General features: G+C 38.5%; 2 protein-coding genes across 9 annotated transcripts in view; both read left to right on the top strand.

The window, feature by feature from the left end:
* exoc1 (exocyst complex component 1) overlaps window positions 1–16,922 on the top strand; it is a 36,343-nt gene extending 19,421 nt beyond the window's left edge. For 4 of the 7 annotated variants that reach the window (XM_003221562.4, XM_008111689.3, XM_008111691.3 and 1 more), the window contains 10 exons: window positions 1,352–1,457; window positions 3,408–3,452; window positions 6,493–6,656; window positions 7,990–8,100; window positions 8,190–8,260; window positions 9,668–9,896; window positions 10,630–10,813; window positions 11,770–11,969; window positions 13,002–13,196; window positions 16,134–16,922. In XM_003221562.4, coding sequence (XP_003221610.1) covers window positions 1,352–1,457; window positions 3,408–3,452; window positions 6,493–6,656; window positions 7,990–8,100; window positions 8,190–8,260; window positions 9,668–9,896; window positions 10,630–10,813; window positions 11,770–11,969; window positions 13,002–13,196; window positions 16,134–16,286 — 1,458 coding nt within the window. In that variant the 3' untranslated portion in view covers window positions 16,287–16,922. The remainder of the gene's footprint in view (window positions 1–1,351; window positions 1,458–3,407; window positions 3,453–6,492; window positions 6,657–7,989; window positions 8,101–8,189; window positions 8,261–9,667; window positions 9,897–10,629; window positions 10,814–11,769; window positions 11,970–13,001; window positions 13,197–16,133) is intronic. The other 3 variants (XM_008111693.3, XM_008111692.3, XM_008111690.3) reach the window with 1 other exon arrangement.
* Window positions 16,923–20,107: 3,185 nt separating this feature from the next.
* The window catches only part of cep135 (centrosomal protein 135), a 56,164-nt gene continuing 51,387 nt past the window's right edge, over window positions 20,108–24,884 (top strand). For both annotated transcript variants that reach the window (XM_008111696.3, XM_008111695.3), the window contains exons 1-2: window positions 20,108–20,263; window positions 24,073–24,231. In XM_008111696.3, the coding sequence (XP_008109903.2) occupies window positions 24,119–24,231 (113 nt within the window). In that variant the 5' untranslated portion in view covers window positions 20,108–20,263; window positions 24,073–24,118. The remainder of the gene's footprint in view (window positions 20,264–24,072; window positions 24,232–24,884) is intronic.

Genomic DNA, 24,884 nt, shown 5'->3' with positions numbered 1-24,884 from the left:
CAATAAAACAGGAAATAACACTTTCAAAACCAGGAACAGAAAGTTTTTCAAATTTTGTTACATAGTGCAATGCTTGATAAGATAGAGGGCAACAGGAAAAAAGAAAAACCATATTCCAAATGGATAGACTCCCTGTGTTTACCTAACCTGATCAGGGCAGTTGAGGATAGGGTGACTCTCATTCATAGAGTTGACATCCGTTGAATTCAATATGAAGACAGCTAACAACAGTAAACAGATGTTTATGCATTTTTCCACTGACTAAACTGGATTTGCATACATAGAATTTATACTCAAGTATAAGTAGACCATATGAATAAGTCAAAGGCAGGTTTTGAGGGAAATATTATAGATTTTATGTGCCCTATGTATAAGTTGAAGGTCATTCTCCAGAGAAGGGAAAACACTATTGCTACCTCAGAACCAGCCACGCCTGGCAACCTGGCACCACCACCATTTCCCTTCCTAAGCATTCAAGAAGGCCAGAAGTGGTGCCTTGGCAAAGAGCATAGAGGGAGTCAGTGCTTCTTTCCCAGGATGGACTAAGCTTTTGCCTTTTGTAGAGAAGGGGGTGGTTCCTTTTTTCATAAGAGTTCAAGTACAGCAGTTATATTGACCTGTTGTTAAGTTTTTCAACTCAAATATCTCGACTTTTACATGAGCATATATAGGGTATTTCAAATGCATATGTGATTTTGTTCACACTTTTTCTCTTCTGCATTACAAGCCTTTGATTTATATAGATTTGCATAGCAAAATGTGCTTCATCCCCGTAGGATCTGTTTAAAATAGAAAAATGCTAACCAATAATCTTTTGTCCTTATTCACCTATAGTTAGGTCTTGTAGCTAAGGCTAAGATGTTTGACATTTATATTACTATTTTTGCATCGGTACTCATTAAACACACTACTTGTACATTATTTCTATACCCCAGCAAGTTTGATCCAAACAAAGTCAGGAGGTACCGAGTTCTGCGAGGTTTTTTTTGGTCAATTTATCATGTCAAAACCATAGACTTCCCAAACAAATGAGGAGCACTGTTATTGTAAACTTGTCACAATAATTTCTTATTGTGTAATAAATGCCATTCGTATTTTGCAGTGGAATGATTTGTTAATTTAAGAAATTTGCTTTGGAAATTAACCACAGTTGGTTATATTGCATTTCTTTCTCATTGAAAAGCAATAAGGACCATTAATCGTCTCCAGAATAGTAAGTCAAATAAGGCCCTCTCTTTTTTGTTTTGTTGTACTCAGCTAGGTTCAAATGTAGGGAAGGATCTGTTGATTTGTCAGAACAATCCTAAATATATGTTTTCTCTTACTGTTTTGCATTTGTTTTTCTTTAAAGAACTATATGGATTACTTATCCCGATTGTATGACAGGGAAATCAAGGATTTCTTTGAGGTTGCCAAGATTAAAATGACAGGTGCAACCAAAGAAGGAAAGAAGTTTGGTAAGTTTTTCACAAGAAATTGTTCTTTCAGTATAGCATCACTGATGGAAGAAAATATCAGATTGAGATCAAAAGACTGCTTGAGTTGTTCATACAATGGTTGTAATCAATTTTACCTATGGTTTATGGAATTTTGGGAATTATAGTCTAAAATCAATGTTTCTAAATCTTTTTTGTAAAGAAAGAACAAGTGAGAAAAAGTGTTGCAACTGCGGAGCATACAGCCACAATACCATGCCGTTACAACAACTACCAGCCAGCAAAACATTAGTTATATTTTAAGGTGCCGAGTTTCATTTGCAAACAAAACAAAGAAATGGGAAAATGGCAGAGAAGGTGAACAATGAAAGGGAGATATCTATACCAGCTTCAAACATCCACTAATGTACAAAATACATATGAGCAATTCAACCCTTCTCAGATTGCCAGTTTTTACTCCTTTTCTTCTAAGCAGTGCTACACAGTCACATCTTACACTTTAACTAAGATAGCCTCAGGATGCAACCAGTGCATATTAACTTAAAAGCAAGACCCACAAAAGAAAAAGCAATCTATTTTTCTGCGTAGTATTACACATCATATCTAGGTTCCCTGTGGACGTTGTAAATAAAATCCTCTACATACACATATGTGACCTATATTTCTGTTTTTAGTAATATAGTGGAGTGGGTGTGCCAAACCTTGTTTAGCATTGGGTGACATCTTGTTCTGTGATTTTGTATTTTTCATCCAACAGTTTGTCCCTGAATTTTTCCAGATTTATATCTGTGTAGGGATATGCTCAAAACCAGTGCTGCTCAATTTTTGGTGTTCCAGATGTTTTGGATTTCAACTTCTTGAAACCCTTGGCAGTGTGGTTGGTAACAAAAGATTTCTGAGAGTTATGGTCTAAATTATGATCTAAATTTTTGGAAGGGCAAAGGTTAAAAAACAACCATGCCAAACAAAAGGACACAATTGGTTAACTACTGTGCAGTTATAGCAATTAAGTCTGCCTTCACAAATGCTGCCACCCTAGATATCAGCATGATAGAAGGGCAGGGATTTGTTCTTTCAGTATTCTATACTTAAATTGGAATTGAAATCCACGTTGGGTTGTATTTCTTACCATCTTGTATACTTTATGAAAATATGTCTATGGCATTGAGAGACATCTAAGTTGTCAGTTATGAGCTGAAACTCCACAAACTTACCAGATTTACAGGAGATTGGAATTTAGACAGATTTCTACATTCAAATACAGGTCCCTCCTGTTATGAAAACTAGTCAATCTGAGTGTTAAAATGGTTGTTTCATTTTGTACTTGATCTTCCCTATAAGAAGGTACTGAACTCCAGCTTCCCTTAGCCCTCACTGTCAGGTATGCTGTCTATGGTTGATGAGAGTTGCAGTCTATCAACATCTGGAGAGCTACCCATTCCTTACGTGTGTTGTATAAGAGTCCAAGAATGTTATTTAAAAACTAGTTTATGAGCACCTACTGCTAAATAAATGCTACTAAACCCAAAATCTGTTCCTGAAAACACTGGGTGCAGTAAGAGATCATGGAACACATTTCTCCAGTCACCTTTTTGGGCAGCTGAGTACCTTGAATAAGATCTCTCTCCTGTGTTGCATCTTGTGTTACACCTGGAGCTCCTTCTGGCACAGCTGGCAACATGGTGTCCCTTGTATAGTCAGAATTCATTGTTGTTGGTTTGTTCTTCCTCATTTAAATAAAAATTGGGAAATCATTGATGACCAGCGCATAACACATTTCCCGTATAGTAAATATTTGAGACTGGTACCTCCCCAGCTATGTTTGTTTGCAACTTGTAGTTTACTTGCTTCTCATAGTTCTCTGCATGTTTCTTTCCAGCTAGTGCTTAACTTGCATCTCGTGCATGGTTTGTGCAAAATGCATTTTTAACTTGTCTTTGTCTTTGATGCTTGCAACTTAATCCATCCCAGCTACACTGCCACGAAAAGAAAGTGCTGTCAAACAGGAAACTGAGAGTGAGTATGACTAGTGCTTTAAAGTGGTTGTTGCCAATGCACTCATGTCTTTGTAAAAGTACTTGTAATGGCAAAACCTATGAACTCCAGAATTGTTGGATGTCATGTCCTGGCACAAAATTATGTGTGCTACAGGAAAGCTACGTTTTTATCTGAGAGGTCAGCAAAATACAGTAATTTGTTCCTGCAGGAGGTTTCCTGTGGGATCTTGAACTATATGCTGAATACAACAGAATTTCAAATTAGGCCATATCTGCACAGGATATTTTTGGAGGCAAGCTATGCATCTTACATTTCTAAAGTTCATACTGCAGCTGTACTTAACTCCACATAGATTCCCTGCTGAGCTGCACTACAAACAGAAATGATCACAAATCCATTATGGAGACTGCCAAAAATGATACTGAAAGAGTCTTACTGGTGTGGGGTTCTTCCATACCACACAAGGCCTGCTGTTGGAGGAATATATACTCATTTATTTCAGCCTATATACTGTAGTTTTAAATTTATCATCACTAGAAACTATTTTCTTTTTAAGACCAGAGTGAATAACCTTAGTTAAGGGGGCAGATTGGCCCTTTGGGGTTTTTTAGATCAGCAGTTCCCAAACCTGGGCATAAAATCCTTCAGAAGACTCCCCGCCCCCATGGTACTCTTATCTCTGTCCTCAGGCACTGTGAACCCACAAAGTTCTTCCTTCTTTCACCTACTTCTATTTCCTGTGTCCCTTTGTATAATATAAGTTTGGAAATAAAGAGATTCAAATTTATTTTTTAAAGCACAGACCTTTAAAAAAGTTTTTAAAAAGATTTTAAATATTTTTTTTCATGGAACCCCTATGATGCTTTTGTGGAATCCTAGGGTTCAACGGAAAACAATTTGGGATCCACTGTCCTAGATGATCACTTTGCTTTATCTGTGATATGTTAGGTAGTTTCCCACATTTTGTCATGGTCATGTTCTCATTTTAAAAGATTGAATCTCCCTCCATTGGTTTAATGACTGGTAGTAAGAGTTTTAAGCTAACGTGTTTATATTTTTGAGGTCCCATCTTTTTGTCTTTGCCCCAACCCTTCACTGGAATACTGCTCCCAGGAACTTTTCTGAAGTTCAGTTTAACCCTTGGGTAGAAAGAGAATCTCCACCCTTCCCCTGTGGCATTCCCTAATTTCAATTCAAGATAATACAGTCATTTATACCCAGTAATTTTCTGGTGATTGGACACAGTTTCGATTATAGTAGAATAACCTATTTCAAGGAGCCCCCAGATGGTGTAGTGGACTAAGTGACTTGAAGGTTGGGTTGCTGACCTGAAAGCTGCCAGGTTCGAATCCCACCCGGGGAGAGTGCGGATGAGCTCCCTCTATCAGCTCCAGCTCCATGCGGGGACATGAGAGAAGCCTCCCACAAGGATGATAAAACATCAAAAACATCCGGGCGTCCCCTGGGCAACGTCCTTGCAGACGGCCAATTCTCTCACTCCAGAAGCGACTCAAGTTGCTCCTGACACGAAAAAAAAAACCTATTTCAAAAATATAGATACAAGTAGTCTGAATATTGGCTTGTCTGAGGGTAAAAGGATTGTTTTAAAAGTCATGAAGACAGGCATTCAAACATACTTTTTCATCACAAACATTGAGCTCCTGGCATACTTAGGTTTTTACCATCCTGAGCTTTGTAAACCCATAGAAGCCATAGTACCACCGTCTGCACAGGCGTCAAATCACCTGTAACCTCCATCCTACATTATTTGTGCATAGAACATTCTCATGCTGCTGCTTGGTTGCAGGCTTTTGGCAATACTGTGGCTGGAGGCTACAGGGACTTCATGAAACTGGAGGTGTTGTAGTCTTAAGTATTTAAGATGCCATTGTGCTGGTTGTTGCTTGGACCAGATCATATACCAGTATTTTCATACTGCTGTAGAATAAACAGACTGCATTTATGATCACATAAATGATCGTTTTTTAAATTCCTGCTTCCTGTATCAAACACTGGTCAGGTTCACAGATCATGATAAAACATAGCTTAACATTTCAAGGATGGCTCTTGGTGTCTCACAATCTATAAAAGACGAAGAGCCATCCAGTGTTTCTATAATAAGGAGTTTGGAAGCTTTCACTTCTGCTTTAGACATAACGATATAATAGTAGTTAAGATTAATCACAGTTCTGAGTTTAGACTGTGATTAATATAAACGGAGTTACACAGGAGAAGGAGCATGAGAGTCCTAGCCATGTCAAGGTTTAGTCACCAAGCTATGATTTAATTTCAATCCATACAAATGCACCGTGTGCTGAATTCCGGGTGCACAAAGAATGGAATAGAAAGCCCCATTTACTTAGAGTTTTTAGAATTTAAGACATAATCTTTTGCTTTTAACCTGTTACAGGAAAATGCAAAATTGTGTACAGTTGCACAGCATGTATTTTCTCTCTCTCTTTAACTGAAGTGGAAATTTGTAACAGGTTCATGAATACATAATCACAGTGCTTAGTAGAGAGTAACATTTCCAAAATCTTTTGTAGTAGATAAACATTTCCTTAGCAGATAAAGTCCACCTGCTCAGGGTTGGCTGCAGTTGACATACTAATATTGAAAGAGGCCTTGAGAACATGGGGCATATGGGCTTTTTAATCTTTCTAGTAGGTGTGTGGTACTATTTTCTTTTTAAAGGAAATAGTAATGTCTTGCTTTGTGTTCTGCTTTGCTTTTAGAAGATGCCACTTAATGAATTGCCTTTCTGTATTCCCCCTTATCTGTGCTCTTTTTCTTTAATGTTATGGGCCCTACATTACTATTTGTATTTGCTCATCCCAAGTGTCTGTCACTGAGTATTGTTTCTAAACAGTTTCTTCCATGTGGTTTCACCTCTGTGAAGAAACGAGTGAGCTCATTCTGCCTATTATGTAGGGGAAGTACTGAAAGTCTTTAGATAGAGGGGCAGAAAAAATGTTCATGCACAATAAGCACTGTATTGTAGAGTATTTGGTTGTCCATTTAGTATAGTTTCTTTATCCATCTTTAACTGTTGTCATAGGCCTTCATGGAAGCTCTGGGAAGCTGACAGGTTCAACTTCTAGCTTAAATAAGCTTACAGTTCAGAGTTCAGGAAATCGCAGGTCTCAGTCATCTTCTTTGCTGGACATGGGGAACATGTCTGCTTCGGACCTTGATGTGGCTGACAGATCTAAGTTTGATAAGGTAAGATGGGTGTGTGATCGCTGAAACTGCATGCTGTAATTTGTAGCAAAATAGTAATATAATTCAATTCTCATGATATCCACCTCTTTATTTTGTATGTGACATGAGAGACCCTCTGTGTACTCTCTCTTTCCCAAAAGACAAAGGTATAATTTGGAATCCTAGGTTGCTTGGAAGAAGCATAGGGAACACCTTTTCCTCTTATAATTTTTGCTTTTTCCAGCAATGAAGACAGTTTTTATTTGGGGTACTTCAGTGTAAACACAACACTACTACATTACACTGGGATTTTACATGGTCAAAACAAGGCAAGAATGAGGCCATAGTAAGCTAGAGAAGCTGGTTTTTGAAGAATGTTTTTTATGCAGTTTATTAGATTTCTAAAATAATATCAAAAATGTACCGTTTCCCAAATTTAAGATTATTGGTTGGCATTCAGTATTGGATTCATAACTTAGGGCTACAGAACCATAACTGCTCTGTGTTCAGTAAGAGCAGTTATGTGTAAATGCCTGCTCAAAACCTTCCTTAACAACAAGCAGCCAGGTTAAGCGAAGTCTTTCAGCTTCTGATCAGGGAGAAAAAAGTATGACATTTCCACCAGGATCTTTACTTAATTACATGCACATAATTTAAAAGGTGATATAGAATGTTAGTCTTTATATTTATTGAACATAATTCAGAATGTTTTTGTTAAAGGTACAGTCGCTTTTTACAATAGTCAAGTAACAAAATTTGAAAAATTTTCTGCTCCTGGTTTGAAAGTGTTATTTCCTATTTAATTACTTCGCAAGTAGTTGTCATACTCCAGAAACTTCATCTTTGTGACTGCTATAGCAAAATGTGCTGCAGGATGTCCTTTCGTTTTTGCAGTTTAATAAACTTTATCCATGTTTTTATGATATAACCGATTAGGGAATGAGATTTATAATCAGGGAACAAAAATTGTGTTACACAGTGTAATCAGCAGACCCCCAACAGTGTTCATTAGTATGTAAGGAAGGAGCATGAAATCCCTTGTCTTCTGGGTAGGTGGACTACACCTTCTCAAACAGTTCAGCCAAAGTTAGGAAGGAGCAACATCAACCAGTAGGTATTGAAACAGTTTTGTTGGGAGCAGAAACACCAGTGGCTAACCATAAGATAATTGTTCAGCTTCAGTGTCAGTTCACCTTTTCAACAGTTTGAGGTATGATGTGGAAAGAATATTGCATACTCCCCTTTCCTCGCTCCAGGTTCATTTTTGGTCATGGCCAATAAATAAACAGATCCTTAATTAGATCTAATGGCAATAGTATGTCTATGTGCTAAACATATATTTTAACCTTTGTAGATTTTCGAACAAGTCCTAAGTCAACTAGAGCCACTGTGTTTGGCAGAACAAGACTTTATAAGTAAATTCTTCAAACTTCAACAACACCTTAGCATTCCTGGAACCCCAGTGGTATGTCCCTTAATAGCTAAGATTAATTTAAAAATTAAATTATTGTAATTCTGGAATGACTTTCATATAAGCCATCCCTTTTTTTTCAGAGTGATGCTGAGGAAGTGGATGGAGGAACTCTATCAAGAGTTCACAGTGGCCCACAGTCAATATCTTCTGAGTATGTTTCTGTAGTTTAATTCTATTAACTTTTGATCATTCAAACCTGCATGTAGCTAGAATTAATTGACAGTCCTAAAGTGGATGCCTCTTATGTGATAACAAAGATGGGGCAGGAAATATTTCCTGCAGCAACAACATGTTCAATCTCTATTAATGAAATACTGCATGTATTTTATTTTGCCTGTATAAGAAGAAATATAGAATTCTGATACAAAACTTGGGTCAGATTTGTTTGAAACAAAGGTATGATAAAATATGTGGTAAATTCTGCAGACTTGATAGCTAAAGTGGATGTGTCACTATTGTTGATATAGATCTAAATAAATAGTTTCAAATCTCTAATGAGAGTTGGTTAGCTCATATGAAACTGCAGGAAAAGTGGTTTCCTTCACATTGACATTCCAAGAATGGAACAGATAAAATGTAAAACTGTTTTGATATTTCCTTGGGAGGTTCTCTTGGGGAGAACTGAGATCCTCTGACAGAACACACACACCGTATTTCATTGCATAATAGTCACGCTTTTTGGATGTTTTCCCAACAGCGTTATAGAATGGAGGTTATCATCCAATCTGTTCCAGCAGAATTTTGGGAAACGTAGTTTAAGGAAGCCAAGGATCTCTTTAGTGGAGAATTCCAAAGGCTCCACCCTGAACTACATTTCCCAGAATTCTGCAGGAGCACCTCCAACAATTGGCAGATGATAGTCTCTGTCCTATAATGCTGATAAGAAAATATCCTATATTCCTTTCTTTGACTGTAAAAAAAGGGGGGGGTAGGACTATTATGTGATTAAAAACTGCCTTTAATTCTTTAGTTTTTGGCAATTTTAAAATGTCTTACCTCTGAGACAGAAGGAGAAGGAGGAATGATCCACCCCCAAACAAACAGCTCCATTTCAGTTTGTTTGTTTGAACTGTCTTGCTGCTAAAAAAGGAGGAAAGAGCTGAGCTCCATATCAGATTTTTCAAACTGCCTTGCCTTCTAAGAAAGAAAAAAGGAAGAGAGAATCTGAGAGCCAAACAACGGTGTGATGATTATGCAAGGAAAGGCTGGAAGTCAATTTTGGAGCCAAAAAAGGGTGTGTGACAATTATGCAGTGGCGACTATTATGCGATGAATTATGATACTGTAGTTCCATCCGAGCACAAAGTTCTAGACATTCTTGATTACAATGGTTGGATATTAAATAATACAAAAGAATTCAGCCTAAATCTTATTATTATTATAAATCTCAACAAGAAGACCGTGTTGGGATAAATGGACATATTTCTGACATGGTATAAGGCAATCTCCTATGGTCTAAAAATATAACCTGTAAAGTTTTGAAATGTAACCATATACATGTATTGTAATATTGATCACAGTACTCAACTATTTCTGATTCACACTTCATATTTTACAGGAATCACATGATCCGACAGATGATGACAAAAATATTTCGGTGTGTTGAGCCAGAATTAAATAATCTTATTGCTCTGGGAGACAAGATTGATAGCTTTAATTCCCTTTATATGCTTGTGAAAATGAGCCACCATGTATGGACAGCACAAAATGTGGATCCAACTTCCTTCCTCAGCACAACACTGGGAAATGTTCTAGTGACTGTCAAAAGGAACTTTGACAAGTGCATAGTAAGTTTTCAAATGCTTGAATAATTCTAAACTGGAACAAGCTAGATGTTATCCAGCCCCTCACTATCCTGTGAATTGTAACATCTAAAAAAGTGCAGCCTGTAGCCCTCAAGGGCCAATTTCAGATGCCACCGGTTTTTATTTTTTAAAACATAAGAAAAATTACCGCCAGAGGTCCCATGAGAGAAGTCTAGATCATTTCATGTTGAAAAAAAGATCTCTCCTGGCCCTAAAAATGACTAAGGGATGACCAAAAATTTATGTAGATTGCCTCCTAGGGAGTATTGGAGGGCATTTAGGATGCAAAAAAGGGTACCGTATGGGATCCCCGACAGTTACCCACTCCTGATCTAAATGGTAGGTGTATATGCCTGGTAACACTAGCCTAGATCTAATCAAGGGGAACTTGATAAATCATTGATTCAGTGGCTCTACTTGGTTGGATTAGATAAATTAAAGCCATGAAGGCATTGTTCTCACAAAAGACCAGTATAGCAGTGGTGTCTTTGGTTGAAAAGAATAGTCAACTGTCTCTTTTTTGGTAGACATACCTTTAGTTCTGTAACTAAAACTAACATGTTGCCTCCTGAATTGTTGCTGATTGGCTGCATCTTCCCATGGTTAGTTTAGATAGGTTAAAACCACTTTCATTTACTTTAATCGATTTATAAAATCCTGTTGTAAATCTAAAACAACAACTTAAGATCTGTCCTCTTTGCTTTTTCATTTTTAGAGCAACCAGATAAAACAGATGGAAGATGTAAAGATATCTAAGAAAAGTAAAGTTGGAATTCTTCCCTTTGTTGCTGAATTTGAAGAGTTTGCAGCACTAGCTGAGTCTATTTTCAAAAATGCTGAACGCAGAGGAGATCTTGATAAAGCCTACCTGAAACTTATTAGAGGAGTTTTCACTAATGGTAGGAACAATCTTATGATAAAGACAGCGGTCTCTTGCGTCATACAAATCAGTAACTTTGTTTATGAAATCCTACCCTCATATTTCTGAGAGTAAGCACCAGTAAATTGTTAGGAATTCTGAATTGACATCTGAATTGACAAGTTTTATAACTTTTAAAATATATTTCACTATATAATAAAATTTGCAAACGTTCTGTTTCTGGTTTGAAGTGTTACTTACTGTTTAATTGTGTGGTACTTACTCTGAAAGTAGTTGTTATATTCCAGAAACTTCATTTTTGTGGCTGCCACAAACTATGTCAAGTTGGTTGTGATTTGATGAGGTATTAATTGAAAAACTATAGCAAAATATGCTGCAAAATTTAATAAACCTTTTCCATGTTTTTATGATAGAAACAATTAGGAAATGGGTTGTTGTGTGTTTTTTTGGGCTGTATGGCCATGGTCATGAACAAAACAAAACAATCCTATGATTCTGGCCATGAAAGCCTTCGACAACACAATTAGGAAATGACATTTATAACCAAGGAACAAAAATCATGTTATATATTGTTTTAGTCTTGTATCTGCTAGCAGTGTATTTGAACTGTAGTTTTATTAATAAATGGATCTGCATCACTTTGAATTAGCTCAGTGTAGTGAGTCAGTAAATTATCTTTATTAATTTACATACTGTCAGTTATTTTCACATTTAGATCTGGAGTTGTGTAAATATTGTTATTTGTTAGTGTAGGTGAATTAGCTGAACTGAAACAATTATAACCTAAAGATTAATTTTGTGTGTGTACACTTATCAATGAAGATTTATTTGTAGACAGAGGTACTTTATTTCAAAACAAATTACATGCTTATTACCTCCTGACTTGAAAACTAAATCTGTGTTTTTAAGAACTGTTTCTGTGAACACTGGTGTAGACTCTTAGTCGACAAGCCTGTTGTGCATTTACTTTTTCAGTGGAGAAAGTAGCAAATGAAAGTCAAAAGACACCACGGGATGTGGTCATGATGGAGAATTTTCACCATATCTTTGCAACACTCTCTCGGTTGAAAATCTCATGCCTGGATACTGAGAAAAAAGAAGCTAAGCAAAAATACACAGATCATCTGCAGTCGTATGTAATCTATTCCTTGGGGCAGCCACTTGAAAAACTAAATGTAAGAAGTTTCTTTTGTTACTTTTAATTCTGAGATAAAACAAATGACAGATTTTTTTGTGGATAACTCCCCTTAAGGCTATTTTCCTCTTCTACCATTATATATGGTATTTTTGAGATTTCAGTGTACATATGTATGGTGAGCAATTCTAATGTGTATGAGAATGTTCTGAAAACAGTGTGAGATAGAAAAAGAAAAGGATTCATTTGTATTGTTTTTATTATTCTTTCAAGACTGGTGTATACAACAACTCTGTGCTGCAAATAGGAGGTGTTTAGCTTCATACATAATCATCTAGGTTTCCAGTTGAGTTCTTACCCACCACACTGAGAAAATACCATCTAACTACTAGGTATTTGTGTAAACTTTTCATGTTCACCTCAGTCAAGTGGAAGCAGGAGGAGGAGGGCATGCAGAGACAATCAGCCAGCAGAAGCTAAGAATCTTGTAGCAAGAAGACTTTCTAGTGACTCTTGCACTGTCTTTCAATAGTGTCATGGTGGATTTCAGGAAAGAAAATCATCCTGTTGCAAAAGTTGGAATCATTTTCCAGGGATTGGGTTGTCTTCAGCATCCTGATGGGTTCTGGAGGGGTTGTTAGTGTGATCTTATTTTGAGTTGAAAGGTTAATTTTTAATCATATAGTAGAGGTGAGGGGTTTATCACTGGAACACTGGCAATCCATGTGTAACTTTGTGGTAATGTGTTCTGTCTTGCTGATTTTTCATGACCTAATCCGGGACATGAGAGAAGCCTCCCACAGGATGGTAAAACATCCGGGCATCCCCTGAGCAATGTCCTTGCAGACGGAGAATTCTCTCACACCAGAAGCGACTTGCAGTTTCTCAAGTCGCTCCTGACATGAAAAAAAAGACCGAATCCCAAGTACTGTAAGATAACATAGCCTGTATCAATTTTGAAATCTAAAACATTTTCCCAATAAGTTTTAATTCTAGGCTTGCTGCTCTTTGTATATGGATGAACATCTTTTTCATGAATTCAAATAATAAACCTACAGTTATATCATTTCAGCATTTTTTCGAAGGCGTGGAAGCTCGTGTGGCACAAGGTGTGAGAGAAGAGGAAGTGAGCTACCAGTTGGCTTTCAATAAGCAAGAGCTGAGAAAAGTTATAAAGGAGTATCCTGGCAAGGAAGTGAAAAAGGGGTTGGATAACCTTTACAGGAAGGTGGACAAACACCTTTGTGAAGAAGAAAACCTACTTCAGGTAATGTAATACTTTCAGACTATGATTTAAAGAGGTATGATATATGATTAGCCTTTCTTATATAGTGTAAGTATTTTATGCTGTCCTTGATCTCTCTCTTTAGAGTGACACATGGAATGGGTGGGGATGTCTGGCATAGCAGTAGGAATAACTGTGGGGATAGTAGAGTCTCGATTTTTAGCAACTGTTAGGAAAATGTTGATTCTTCATCTACAAACTCTTGCAGTGGTAGTGTTGTTTTTGAGTGAGATGGAAATGATGTTGGCAGCTAATTCAAAGCAAGTATGACTAAACAGGGACTAGAAGTATTTGAAGGCCTGCTCTGTGGCACCAAACTTAAGAAATCAGGAGTGCACTGCCACCAAAGCCATGATTGATAGAGAAATGAGATATGGTCTTCTCACTTGCTGTCTTTGATTGATTGGCAAAGACTTCTTTATTCTGACAGGTTTTTGAGAACTGTAGGTTTTTACAGAAAGATTTTTTTTTAAAAAAAAAGTTATATTGTGTTACTGGTATTGCTTTTGACATTTGTAATCATACATTTTAAATTAAATTAGCTACTGTATTTCTTCAATTCTAAGATGCATGTCCTCCATATAAACATCTCTAAAAGGGAATGTCAACTTAGAATCACTGGTGTTTTTTATGTATAAACTAGCTTGGAGACCCGGCGATGCCCGGGTCATTTGAGAAAGGCATTGTTTGCCTGTGTTCCAAGTGTAGCCTATATCCAATGTCAGCTGGGTTCAGTGGGTGCGGGTGAGCTCCAACTCCCATATGCAAGTCCCATCGTCCAGTGTCCATCCCCCTCCAAACAGAGCCAGTATGTAGAATAGGTCATGAGGGCTCCATGTACCATGTTTGGTCTTGATCAGTCATTTGTGTGGGTCGCGGTGCTCTCAGGAAGTGAGTGAAGGTATTGGAAGTCCCATCGTCCATGGTCCATCATCCTCCAAACTACACCTGGGTGTAGAGTGAGTCATGGGTGTTCTCTGTTTGAAGTTTGGTCTTGATGAGACATTGATGGGGGTGACAGTGGTCTCAGGAAGTGAATGAATATACTGCAAGTCCCATCATCCAAGGTCCAAGCTCTTTCAAATCTCACCAAGATGTAGAGTGGGCCATGGTGGCTCTATGTGCCAAGTTTGGTCTTGATCAGTCATTGGTGGGAGTCACAGTAGTCCCAGGAAGTGACTGAAGATATTGTAAGTCCCCTCATCCACGGTCCCTCTTCCCCCAAACTGCACCAGGATGTAAAGTGGGCTACCCTGCACCTGCGTGTCAAGTTTGATACAGTTTTGTCATTCATGGGCATCACAGTGGTTTGTGGGAGGTGAATTGGATGAATGTACTGCAAATCCCATAATCCTTGGTCCACCCTCCGTCAAACTGCTGCAGCATGTGAAGTGTGTCATTTGGGATATGTGTGCCTGGTTTGGTTCAGTTGTGTGATTTGTGGCAGTTGCTGTGGTCTCAAGAAGTGAGGGAAGGTACTGCAAATTCCATCATCCTTGGTCCATCCTGCCCCAATATACATCAGGATGTAAAGGGGTCGACAGGAGTTCTGTGTGCCAAGTTTGGTCCATTTCTATCATTGGTGGGCATTGCAGTAGTCTGTGGGAGTTAAAGTGTTTGAAAGTACTGCAAATCCCATCATCTGTGGTCCATCCTCCCCCAAATGGCAGCAGGTCATAAAGTGCATCGTGGGGATGAAGTGTGCCAAGTTTGGTGCAGATCCGTCATTCCTGTTGGTCTCAGTGGCCTGGGATAGTGGCGGCCAATCAAAACGCGAGCACATATTCCGCCAGGCCAATCAAAACGCTGATACATACTCCGATTTCACTTTTATTATATATATAGATAAAGCTTTTTTTTCTATTGGTACTGAAATTAATGTGCATCTCACAATTGATACCATCTTAGAATCAAAGAAATACTGCATATCATAATTTGTAGGCTGCCTTGAAATCTGATTTTGGGGGTAAACTTAGACTATAAATAAAATAATAATCATTCGCCGATACATCACATAGTCCTAGACACTTGGGAAGTGTCCGACGTGTAATCCAATACAAAAGCCAGCATAGTGATCTTATTTGCTGTGCACTGATATTGTTGTGTATCTATTATTATTATTATTATTATTATTATTATTATTATTATTATTATTATTATTATTATTATTATTATTATATATCAATCCAGGCACTTAGAACGTGTCAGAGAAGTGGGACAAAACAACATTAAAAATTTGATGCATGCTATTAATTTTACAGGCCACAGGGAAAACACATTAGTCAGGCTAGCTGCATATAATTGCTGTATATGGTTACTGCTGCTCATATGCTTGGTGCAAACTCCTATGACTAATGATTGCAAACATTGCATAAAACGTTCCTTTCCTAGAAAACTAGAATATCAAGGAAAAACATGGTAGACTACCATCCCTCACATGCTAGCATTTTAAATGGACATGGCTCTGCGTATGTGTACATGTGCATATACATATATGTGCACATGGAAAAATTCAGTTGTAAAGTCTAAATAGAGGCTTACAATTTACTGAGAGCTAGCCTATGGTTCAGGTAATTCCTCATGGAGTTAAGTGTTGGATAAAGTTGCACACGCACATTCAGTGGGCCTCTGATATTTGCTGAGGTTTGGTTCCAGGACCCCCATAGTTACCACAATCCATAGATACCCAAATCCCATTATATGCATTGGCGTAGTAAAATGGTATCCCTTATATAAAATGGCAAAATCAATTTTTGATTTTTTGGGGGGAGGGGAGGGAATCGATGCAGAATCTATAGATACAGAGGGCTAGCTGTATTTGCAACATCACTATCTATTATTAGGACAGGCCTAGAGGTTTGAAGTGGAATCTTTGCCAGTATTTTCATTATTAAAACTCCACTTCCTTCTGTTTGTCAGGTGGTGTGGCACTCTATGCAAGATGAGTTCATACGGCAGTATAAGCATTTTGAAGGCTTAATAGCACGTTGCTACCCTGGATCTGGAATTACTATGGAGTTCACTATCCAAGACATTTTGGACTACTTCTCCAGCATTGCACAGTCTCACTGATAACTGCCAAGCAAGATAAGCTGGCAAGGTTTCTGAGAAGAATGTTTGACACTGGAGATATTGTTGCTTTGAGAGTTGCCATTATAAAGGGGCGTCTGTAAATGCACTCATCCTATTAACCAGTGGCCTAAGCCAAAATGCTAATTACTGGATTTTTTTAAAGTGCAAAATTGTACATTTTCATATATAGTACAATCTTGGTAGTTTTACTTTCCACAGGATATTATTAGTTCTGTATATTTCTAGTATACCACACTCTATGCTTTCCTATTCAACTGTAGTTCCTAGAAATTTTGCCATTTTAAAGTTGTTGTAAACAGCTAGAGGAGAAGTACTGTATCAAAGCATGTTAATATATTGATGGTTAGGATATCCAAGCATATGCTCTTCAGAATAACTTTACATGACCGTTGTTGTAATTATTCTGAAGTAAAAGAAACTACATCCATATCCTGTGGAAGATTGTTAGTTGTGCTTGAGCATTTCACAAAAGAAAGTTGACAACTGTTTATCTGGTGAGACATCCAAAGATTGTGTTCATACTTTTACTGTTAATAGAAGGATGCTATTGGAAGCTTCCTTTGAAACACTGAAATAACTTATGGGGGAAAAACAATAAAATGCTACAATTCACAACTAGAGAAAGAGTATTTGAATATATAGGAAGAGTATTTGATCCTTTAGTATGCCTGAGTTTCAAACCAAATTGCTGAGAAGTTGTTTAGGTGAAATAAGTGCAGGAGACATCAGCAATATTGTTTCGGTTTCTGTTGTGTCATCTAACTGTTGCACTCAGGCTGGCAATCAATAAATTGGAACCAGGGTCCACATTGTACTTCAATGTCCAATGCTAATTCATCCAAATCCTTCCAAGAGGAGGAGAAAGCCCAGTATCCCCAAAGTGGTGTCCAGTTAAGACCAATGCCTCTGGTCTACAGAGTTGCAGGATTGAAGGGGAAAGCCCAGCATCCCCAAAGTTTATTTTCAATGATTTTTTTTAAAAAATTAAAAAACGGAGTGGGCAGGAACTGCACCCACTCGTGTGATAAATCTGAAAATGGATGGTTTTGGGTGAAAAGACAAGAAAGAACAATGTGTGATGGGATCTGAGAAACAATGCAATTTGCTTTCTCATGCAATGGGACATAATGCCACAATAATATTACACTCCCCCCCTTGTAGAATAACATCCCATGACACTGAAAACCTACTTTAGTCACACACAAAAACTTTTTAAAAAGGCAATGAGAGACTGCAAGAAGAACCAGAAATGTTGTTTCAAGCAGAAGCAGTAAACTCCAGTAGAAGTACACCATTGGATTCTTCCCCCAGGAAACATTTAAAGACATATATTATGAAAGTAGATAAAATTGCTTGCCTTGTTACAACATATTTTAATGGAAATTACAAGTATTATTTTATATAAAAGACTCAGATTTTTCTGTCTATGACCTAAACTTAGCCAGTGAAGCCAGTAAAATAAAATATTGGACCCTTCCTACACTAAGACCCCTTCTACACAGCTTTATAAAATCCAGATTATCTCTTTGAACTGGATTATATGGCAATATGGACTCATATAATCCAGTTCAAAGCAGATAATATGGATTATCTGCTTTGATAATCTTGAATATATGGCAGTGTAGAAGGGGCCTTAGACAAAATTATGTTGAATTCGTTCAGACTCTTGAGATATTCATTGAAAAATTATAGCAAAATGTGCTGCAGGATGTCCCGCAAAAAAAGTTTTGCAGTTTAGTAAACTTTTCCCATGTTTTTATGACAAAACCAATTAGGAAATGGCATTTATAACCCAAAACAAAATTCGTGTTACTTAGTGTAATCACAGGTGTTGTGTCTTGGGATCAGAGCACCTCAGTTCAGGAAGAATTAAAACATTTATTTGGTTACAGTTGGTTTTCTGCTGGAGGAAAATCCTGAGAGTTCCTTGGACCGCAAAAAGATCCAGCCAGTCCATATTCCAGGAAAGAAGTAGTCTATACAGTCCATCCTCCCAGAAATAATGCCCGGGTGCTCACTGGAGGGAAGGATATTGAAGGCAAAGATGAAGTATTTTGGCCACATCATGAGAAGACAGGAAAGCTTGGAAAAGATCATGATGCTGGGGAAAATTGAAGGAAAAATGAAGAGAGGCAGACCAAGGGTGAGATGGATGGATGGTATCCTTGAAGTGACTGGCTTGACCTTGAAAAAACTGGGGGCAGCGACGGCCGACAGGGAGCTCTGGCGTGGACTGGTCCATAAGGTCATGAAGAGTCAGAAACAACTGCGTGAATGAAGAAGACACAGCCGTCTTTCCAGAATGTTGCTGATGCCACTTTTCTCAGAGCTGTTCTTACACTTAAATTCTGTTTATGAAGATAATACTATCAAACATGGCTCGTAAGGTTTAGTAATCACCAAACAGCATTTGTGCCCTGGAGAAAGCAAATGGGAGCCACTCCACATTTTAAATCAACTTACTTTGCTACAGTGTATTCTAATATTGTCATATAGCAAATATATGTATGGTTTTATTGCACGTTTAATCCTTTTCTACAAAAATGCTCAAGACAACTAATAAACGGTAAAATGATTAGACTTGGTAATCACTGAATATCAAAAAGGGGAGCGGTTGAGCATTATACAACCCTCCAGATGTGTTGGAGCAGAAATATCAGTCTTAAAAGTTCACTGGCTTCTGGAGGCCACATGTGTCTTTTCTTTTGTTTAAAGAGGAGAATCCTTTGAACTGGGCCCTCAAACAACAGGTGGGCCTTGAAAGTCCTTCGGTTGCAGAATACAGTAGAGGCTCAATTATCCGACCTAAACAGGCCGGCAGAACATTGGATAAGTGAAAATGTTGGATAATAAGGAAAGATTAAGGAAAAGCCTATTAAACATCAAATAACATGATTTTACAAATTAAGCACCAAAACATGTTTTACAACAAATTGACAGAAAAAGCAGTTCAGTACAGGGTAATGTTATGTAGTAATTATTGTATTTATTAATTTAGCACCCAAACATTGCAATGTATTGAAAACATTTACTACAAAAATATTGACTACTAAAATATTGACTACAAATAAAGATAGAATTGCATAAAATGAACGTACAGTAACAACATTGTCGGAAATTAAAAGTTCAGACCTGTGAAGTTTTTAAAAAATCTGTGATCCTTGCCTAAAGAGAAACAGCTGTGGATCCAGGTGGGAGGCAGACTGCATTGGATAATACAGAATGTTGGATGAGCGAAGGTTGGATAAGCGAGACTACTGTAATAAATTCATATAGTAAGACACAACTTAGACCCCTTCCACACAGCTGAATAAAACCCCACATTATCTGCTTTGAAGTGGGATATATGGCCGTGTGGACTCAGATAACCCAGTTCAAAGCAGATATTGAGGGGTTTTCTGCCTTGATATTCTGAGTTATATTGCTGTGTGGAAAGGCCCTGAGGCTACACTGCAATATAATCCAGTTCAAAGTGCATTTTATGCAGTGGCTTGGAAGGGGCCTCCCAAACTCTGCTCCATCCGGTATTTTGGAGTTCTGCTCCCAAAATCTGACTTGGGTGAAGCTGCTACGAATTGAAGCCCACAACATCTGGAGCGACAGATTGCTATTCTTGTTTCCCATTCACTTGCTGCAGCAGACCAATCCGGAAGAGCGAGCTGTCCCACAACCAGCCTGATTGGCGCCTGCAGCCTGGAGGGGCGGGAGTAATAAAGGAGATCGGCAACAGCTGACAAGTATTCGTCATTCTTCCTGATGCCCACCAGGGGCCGCTGTGGGGCGGCGGGGGAGGCGCGCGAGGCTTGGGACGGTTGCCGGGGCGACCCTGAGGCGGAAGTTGCAGACGCTCCGCGCGCCATTTTCAAACGGCTGGCTAGGCCCGTCCGCTCTTTCTTTCGACGGAACGAGAGGGAGGCGGCACCCGGAGGTGTGGAGTAGATGGCCTCCCGGAGCTGGTGAGTGGGAAAAGGGCCGGCGGGGCTCTCAGCGTGCCCTGCCTAACAGAGAGCGCGGCCGAGATTGGAGGCCGCGAAGGCCCGTTCCCATGGCGACGCGGATGACGAGAAGGCGGTGACGTCACCTCGAGCGGGAGCCCCTCTTTGAAAGGCCCCCAGGCTGCTGTCATAGCGCGCGGAGGTTGAGGGTCTTCACTGCTTCTCACCCTGACTGTCCCCGCCAGGAAATCCCTGTAGCTTTTCAGCCAGTGCAGGCAACAGCTTGCACTTCTTGAGACCCTTTCACACAACCGAATAAAATCCCACATTTTCTGTTTTGAACTGGGATATATAGCAGTGTGGACTCCGATATCGCAGTTCAAAGGAGATATTATGGGATTTTTTGCCTTGATATTCTGGGTTATATGGCTGTGTGGAAGGGCCCTGGGTTTCCTTTTTCTCTCCCTTCAGTGTCGAAAGGAATGTTATTATGTGCTTTCACGTGGTTTCCGACGTATGACCACCTTATCATGGAGTGTGGTCGAAGGCTTTCATGACCGGAATCACTGGGTTGCTGAGAGTTTTCCGGTCTGTATGTTCCAGAAACAACAGTACATTGTAACTCATACTTAAGAGCGGGGCTGAGACAACAGTGAGAGAAATCTACCCCTAGGGCAGTGATACCTTGATGGTAACATTGGGAGTAATGAGAAACAAAAAGTTGCAATGGACAAGTGTTAGTCACAGAAATCGACACTCTGTAAAGCAGCACAGATTAAAATCTTATTATATAAATGATAATTTTCCTTGTTCCTTCTCTAATTGTTATTCCAACTCCAGATGCAGCTTTTGAGAACTTTGATTTAATTATTAAGAAACAAGGATAAGCAACTGAGGTTCTCCAGAAGTTACTGGCCTACTTCTCCCAGCAAACCTATCCAGCTGAACTAATATTGAGGGATCATTAAAATTGTAGTCCAAAAACATATGGACAGTCACTGTTGTCAATTCCTGGGCCCATTCACACTACACAATTACAGAGCCATTACTCTATTTTAACTGTCATGATTCTGTCCGATGAAATTCTGGGGTTGTCAGTTTAAGGACAGGTAGAGTGATACCTTGACTTATGAGTTTAATTTATTCTGTGACCAATTGAAATGCTTTTAATCCATTCCAGTCCTCCAAAAAACATACCATGTTTTTAAATATCCAAGCACACTATTCTTTTCTTCTTGGCACTCACTTTCTTAGGACCCATGGTTAGTCAGACCTTTAATTAAGAGATTCAGAACATAGATTTGTATCTAATACCTATCAGTTGATTTAGTGCTATAATAAGCTTCAAGGGATGTGCTTGAATCCTAACAGGCATTTGGTTCAATGCCTCGACTTCACAGATTTATTCTCAGAGAAGGGAAGCTCTCTCAGGATTGGATGAGGGGGCAGGATTGGGCAGATATAAATTCAATAACGTGAGTTTCTTTTTCCTGCTGTGAGTGGGAAACTTCAGTAAAATTCTTCTGCAATAATCACTTGGAATGACAGGTATATCTTTAATTTGCCTAATGTAACCAGGATAGAAGTTTACTGATGATAGGCCCTCAGCATTCTTACAATCTCCCAAAGCCACGGGATTGCAGAAATAACAGCAAGGACAACAGCAAGGAGCTTTCCTGGTTGCTCCCTTAAAGCCCTGCTTAAGATCGCAGGTGGCGTACTCGCACTAGCTCGTAACTCAAACTTCGGCTCACATCTCAAACCTGTAAGTTGGTTTGCTTATAAGTCAAGGTTTCACATTGGTTGTGTGTGTATTTATGAATGTGTATATATGTATGTATATATGTGCGTGCAAATTAAGATATATGTGCGTGCAAATATACAAATTAAGAACAAACCTACAGAACCTATCTTGTTTGTAATTTGGGGACTGCCTGTACTGGAATTTCATTTACCGTATATACTCAAAGATAAGCCGAGTTTTTCAGCCCTTATTTATGAGCTGAAAAAGCCTCCCCCGGCTTATATTCGGGTCAAGGTCAAGCCAGCAGCCGAGCCTGGAGGCCACAGTATGTTTTCTTTTCCAAAACTTCCTTCTTCGCTTCTCCTCCCAGGCTGGTTATCTTATTTTTTTGAGAGAAAGAGACAGAGACAAGAAGCGAATGTTTTCAAAAGCGAAAGGAGAATGTGAGATAAACCCTTGCAAGCCAGACTGCATGGGTAGAAGGGGAAGGAAAAAAGATATTCTTGCAAATTTGCATGATTCATTACTATTATTATTATTATTATTACTACTACTACTACTACTACTATTGTAAGAACATTTGAGTCCAAAGGGAGGGAAGGAGGGAAAAGAGAGCAACAGAAGGTGTGTATTTCTTCTTATTCTAAGGAAACAAAAATGAGGTGGGCTTTTTTGGGAGGGGGAGAGAGGTTTTAAAAAGCCTTTTCTGGCTACTTTTAGAGTTTGAAAAAGGGAGAAAGAAAAGAGGTGGGAAAGGGCAGGAGAAAAGAGGACAAAGTTGTTTTTAGGGGGGCTTTGCTTGCATTTCTTCCTTGGGTAAATGCATGCCCCAGAGCTTCTAAATATTTATATAGATGTTCCCCCTACAAATACATTCATATATGAATTTTCCCCTCATATGTTTACAGGTCTTTGCAAATCCTATGTAAATATAGATAGAGATTTCCATGTACCTGTATATCTGTTCCTATATGTATACATTAATTTTATATATGAATTTTATATGAATTTTACCCTCACATGTTTGCAAGTGCAGAGGGGAAATGCGCGCGCACACACACACGTCTAGATAGATATAAACATTGATAAATTGGACTTGGAAATATTGCAGGAGGAAAATGCACATAGAGGATTTGCAAAGGTTTCAGGGAGAAATACACATGTGAAATTAGTATATATCATGATAGATCTATATCTCGCTCTGCATTGTTTATGTAGGCATTATATTTTTGCCTGTTACTATGTTGGAAGCTGGCCTGAGTCCCAGGGGGCGATAGATAGGGCAGGGTACAAGCTGTTGATGATGATGATTATGAAGATTATAAAGTTATTGTTGCTTTTCCACTTACAGAGTTAGTTTACTGTTTTTCTTTGAAATACAGTAAATATCAAAACATTTAACCCACTGATGCCTCAATTAATGTAATTTTATTGGTATCTAATTTTATTTTTGAAATTTACCAGTAGCTGCTGCATTTCCCACCCTTGGCTTATACTCAAGTCAATAAGTTTTCCCAGTTTTTTGTGGTAAAATTAGGTGCCTCGGCTTATATTCGGGTCGGCTTATACTCGAGTATATACGGTACTTGCAAAAATGTAAGTTTTCCACTGCTTTCCTCTGAGGCTGATAGCGTGATTTGCCCAAAATTATCCATTGGGTTTTCATAATCTACCAAGGATCCGAATCTTGGTTTCCAGACTAGTAAGCCAACACTGACTTCACTACCTATAAACAGGTTACTAGGAGATCTTTGGATAGTCACTGCCTGTCAAATGAATTTTAGGGAAAATCTATTAAGGCATGGCATTAGGAAATCAATGCTGAGCTGCAGAGAAGGCAGTACATACATACAGTTATTGCCCTTGCAGATTCAGAAGCTCCACTCCTCATAAGTGTGCAGTCATATTTCAAATACTAATAAAGAAGTACAGGAAACATAATCTAAAACGGGTGGTGGCATCAATGCATGAAAATGTCTCCATGACAGAGCTGGAAGATGTATCACATTGATCTATGCCTTACCTTAACTGTCACTACGGAGCCTTCATGCTTATATAATATGCATGTTTTTCAAATTACCTGCAGATTCTGATTGTTAACCCCAAATATCTGTGCTTCAAGTATCTTCACGATGACTATGGCTGCAGAGCGAAAGTTCGTTAATCTCAGGAAACGTTTGGATCAGCTGGGATATCGACAGCCTCTGGGAATAGAAAGCCTCCCATTGGTGGAAAAGCTTTTCAGGTATTAAAACAAAATGAAATCATAAAAAGTACATGGGATGTATCAGAACTATAGAACTAATGCAGTTTGACACCACTGTCATTGTCATAACTCAGTGCTATGGACTGATGAAAGTGGTAAGATGGCAAGGCACCAGAACTTTTTGGCAAACCAAGCCAAAGATCTTGTAAAACTATTACAATTTCCATGGCGGTTAAAGTGGTGTCAGACTGCATGGTCATTTGCATAAATGAGAATATTCACCAGAGCAGAACAATTGCTTGGTAGCTGCACACTACATATCTGAATACAGCCATTTTGCATTTGGGTTTTGGTCCAAGCTCAGCAAGATGTCAAATCCTTTCCTATCAATGACAAGTAAAACATTACTCCTAGGCTGTTTCATCTTCCTTACAAGCTAGATGTGGATTCATCTAGACTAATTATAAAGACCAGAATATCGCAGATTATGTTCCAGTAATTTCTGATTTTATTTTAGAGATTGTACATGTTTTGTTCATCCCAGAATATTTTCCATCAGATTCCATTATGATCAGTGACCTTTTTATACTATCTTTCCAGGACAGTGTATTTTAATTCAGTATAAAATCAAAATAACAGGAACAATATTGGGACTTCTTAACCAGTTTGAATGTGCTTTGAGATAACAGCAG

The sequence above is a fragment of the Anolis carolinensis genome, chromosome 5, assembly GCF_035594765.1.
Source record: "Anolis carolinensis isolate JA03-04 chromosome 5, rAnoCar3.1.pri, whole genome shotgun sequence".
Lineage (NCBI taxonomy): Eukaryota > Metazoa > Chordata > Lepidosauria > Squamata > Dactyloidae > Anolis > Anolis carolinensis.
Note: the sequence above shows the minus strand (reverse complement) of the source record. Positions and strands in the feature narration are given on the sequence as shown.